This window comes from Propithecus coquereli, unplaced genomic scaffold, assembly GCF_000956105.1.
Source record: "Propithecus coquereli isolate 6110/MARCELLA unplaced genomic scaffold, Pcoq_1.0 Scaffold45, whole genome shotgun sequence".
NCBI lineage: Eukaryota > Metazoa > Chordata > Mammalia > Primates > Indriidae > Propithecus > Propithecus coquereli.
The window spans coordinates 3,860,504-3,864,212 of NW_012150285.1; the positions used below are offsets into that span (position 1 = coordinate 3,860,504).

General features: G+C 48.2%; 1 protein-coding gene across 1 annotated transcript in view; it reads left to right on the plus strand.

Moving 5' to 3' along the window:
• The window catches only part of AMY2B (amylase, alpha 2B (pancreatic)), a 92,407-nt gene extending 88,973 nt beyond the window's left edge, over positions 1 to 3,434 (plus strand). The window contains exons 9-10 of the mRNA XM_012654839.1: positions 599 to 800; positions 2,823 to 3,434. Coding sequence (XP_012510293.1) covers positions 599 to 800; positions 2,823 to 3,434 — 814 coding nt within the window. The remainder of the gene's footprint in view (positions 1 to 598; positions 801 to 2,822) is intronic.
• Positions 3,435 to 3,709: the final 275 nt, after the last annotated feature.

The window sequence follows — 3,709 nt, forward strand, 5'->3', positions numbered from 1 at the left end:
GTGTGCAGGATGACCTCCTTGTCAGTAGGTGGCACTTGCAGAGAGGAGCGAGCTGCGGTGCTGTTTTTTGGTCCTGTAGCTAGCTCTTATTCCTCTAGAGAGGCCCTCTTGTGCCTCGGGTGGTGGGTGGGGCCCTGGGATTTCCAGGTGTGTCCTTATTCTCCCCCTCAGTGGGAGGAGTGAGACTGGGTGGGGCTGGGTTGGGCAAGCCTGCCCTCAGGCTCCACAACTGCTGCTAGCAGGTTCAAAGGTCTACTCTTTCTGTGCAAAGCTGCCTGGAGGGGCTGAAATGGGTCCACTCAGCTGAAAATCTGGGCTTGGGGGCTGAGGCTGTCCAAGACCTGCACTCTGGAGCGGGTCTCGCTCCCCTCCACTCTCCCCTTCTCCGTGACCTCTCCCAGGCCTCTGCCAGCAAGCGGGACCTCAGGCCGATGGATCCCCTGGCTGTGACGTGGGCCTCTATTGAAGTCTTAAGATTGTAGGGCTCGTTGGTGAACCGGGGGGTCCAGGGCTGCTGGTATCCATACAGGTGACAGTAGAGCACATCGAAGCAAAAGCAGCACATCTCTGCTGACACCACCATCTTCTGGGAGCCCAGCGATGAGGATGAGGTGGCGGACGATAAGGAGGGCGAGGAAGAGGTGGCTGTGGCCAGGGTAGAAAGTAGGGTCCCCACTCCGCAGCTCGGAGATGGCAACAGGGAGATCCCCCCGCCGCCGCAACCACAGCCCTGGCGGGGAGAGAGGGTACAGCTGCTGCTGCTACCTCCTCCGGCTAGACCTCCCAGCCCATTGATCCGCGTACCGGCGCCTCCTAATCCCAGCTCCCCAGCTCGGCACTCTGATTTCTATTTTTATTGCACTGTCATCTGAGAAGATGCATGGTATAATTTCTATTTTTTTTAAATTTTCTGCGGCATTCTTTGTGTCCTAGAATATGGTCCATCTTAGAGAATGTCCCATGAGCTGATGAGAAGAATGTATATTCAGTGGCTTTTGGATAGAATGTCCTGTAAATGTCAGTCAGCCCCATTTGTTCTAAGGTTCTGTTTAAGAGCATAATTTCTTTGTTAATTTTCTGTTTGGAGGATCTGTCCTGTGCTGTCAGTGGGGTGTTGAAGTCTCCGACTATAATGGTGTTGCTGTTCATCAAATTATTTAGGTTAAGTAAAGTTTGCTACATGAATCTGGGTGCACCCATGTTGGGTTCATACATATTTAGAATTGCTATGTCTTCTTGTTGAACTGTACCCTTCACCATTGTATAGTGGCCCTCTTTGTCTTTCATTACTTTTGTTGATTTAAAAACCAAGCTATCTGAGATCAAAACTGTTACACCAGCCTTCTTTTGGCCTCCGTTTGCTTGAAATATTGATTTCCACCCCTTTACCTTGAGTCTAAATGCATCCTTGCAGGTTAGATGCATTTCCTGAAGACAGCAGATACCTGGCTTGTATTTTTTTATCCATTCGGCCAGCCTATGTCTCTTGAGAGGTGAGTTCAAGCCATTCACATTTATTGAAAGAACGGATAAGTGAGGTAAATTGTTCATCAACCTGTTGAGTTGCTTTTTGTTGCTTTGTTTTCTCTCTTGAGCCATTGTGGAATCTAGCCTTTGATCTTTAGCTTTTGAGTGGTTTTACATTCGTGAGTGTTTATTGTGCTGGTCCTTGTGTAATTCAGCTTTGAGTACTTCTTGGAGAGCTGGTCTTGTCTTAGTGAATTCCCACAGACTTTGTTTATCTGAGAATGTCTTTATTTCTCCTTCATATATGAAACTTAGTTTATCAGGGTACAAAATTCTAGGCTGGGCATTATTCTGTTTCAGAAAAGTGAGAATGGGGCCCCAGGCTCTTCTTGCTTGTAGGGTTTCAGTTGAGAAATCTGGAGTTATTATGATAGCCTTTCCTTTGTATGTTACTTGTTACTTTTGCCTCAAAGCTTGTAGTAGGGCCATCTTAGTCGATATTTTAGTCAATCTCATGACTGCATGATGTGGTGTCTTTCTATTTGCACTGAATCTCCCTGGGGTCCACTGCGTTTCTTGTATCTGTATATCTAGATTTTTAGTAAGGCCTGGGAAATTATCCTCTAGTAAATCTTCGAATAGGTTGCCCAGCCCTTGCATGTTTTCTTCTTCACTTTCTGGAACCCCGATCACACGCAGGTTTGGTTTTTTCACATAATCCCACATTTCTTGTAAGCTTGTTTCTTTTTTCTTTATTTTCTGCTCAATCTCTGTGACTGACTTATTCATTTGGAAGGAGCTGTCTTCAATCTCTGAGATTCTTTCTTCCATTCCATCTACCCCATTCTTGAGGCTTTCCACAGTGTTTTGAAGTTCTCTGAATAAGTCCTTTATTTCCAGGAGTTTGGGTTGATTTTTCTTTAATATTTCAATTTTTTTAGTGAATTTTTCTTCCTAGTACTGGATTTTTTTTGTGGTTTCCTTGTGGTGGTTATCCATTTTTCCTTGCATATCATTCAGATTACTTACAATCCATGTTTGGAATTCTTCTTCTGTCATTTTAGTATTCTGGACTTGGTTAGTGTTCATTGCTAGAGAGCTGGTGTTCCTCTTTGGGGGTGTGCTTTCCATTTGATTTTTCATACTTCCAGAAATCTTTCAATGGGTCCTTCCCATCTGGATCCGCTGTTACTTTTCTTTCAGTTTTGTTTTGTGTATTTTCTCTTTATCTGCCGCTAGAGGGAGCCGCTAGTATGTTGTCCAGGGTTCTCTTGATGGGAGGGATTACTTGGGGAACTTGTTTTGGTCTCTTGATAGGATTTTGATTCCATAGCCAAGGGTTTCACTCTTGGTAGCCGACCGGAGACGGAAATGCAATCATACCAGATGACCTAAACCAGTCTGGCAAGGAAAGTCACTGGGCTGTCAGCTATTGGTCAGTGCCAAAGCCCCAGGGACTGGCACTTGTCGCAGAGGGGGAGTGGCTCTTTGTGTCTTGCTTCTGCAAGCTCAGAGGCTGCACAAAAGATGCTGGCCAGGGGGAGGGGGTGCCTCTCCAGACTGTCCAACGCCCCAGCAACTTCAGCTTCTGCAGGCATCTGCCCCTCACAACTGAGGAGGCACTCAGAATTCACCACTCAAAGAAACGGGCCTGGCTAGTTGACTTTAGGTCCTGCAAGGGCAGAGCTTGTTGTGAGAGCTCCCAGGCTGGGGGAAGGGAGCCATTCCGCATCGTACTGCAACCTCCTGTGGGCCCCAAGCTGGAGTTCGCCCACCCTCAGGACGCTGGCTCCAGAGGGAGCCACTCAGGGGCTGGGAGGTACCCGATCAGGGAGTCGAGTCACCAGGGTGCTCTGCCATCTCCTTTATGTCTCCCTTGCCCAATCTTATGCCAGTCCAGCAATAGCTCTTGCTCCTACTGGCCCACCCTGAGCAGTCCCAATCGCCAGCAGCAGTTTCCAGGTTAAAGTCTTCTACTCAGTATTCACCTCCCTGTTCAGGACCCGCTGGGTGCCAGAGACCAGCTTCCTGACTCCTAACTGCCTCCAGAGGTAGCCCAGACCAGCTCCTCCCCTGTCCGGTGCAGTCCTGACATGGACCTCCGGGGAGTTCAAGATGCTCCCTGCTCCGGGGAGTTCAAGATGCTCCCTGCTCGTGTCCCCTCTCTGCCAAGCCCCACATTTCCTGACATGATTCTACATCCACTTCTCACAGGGCCCTGACTCTCAGTGGGCTTGTAAGT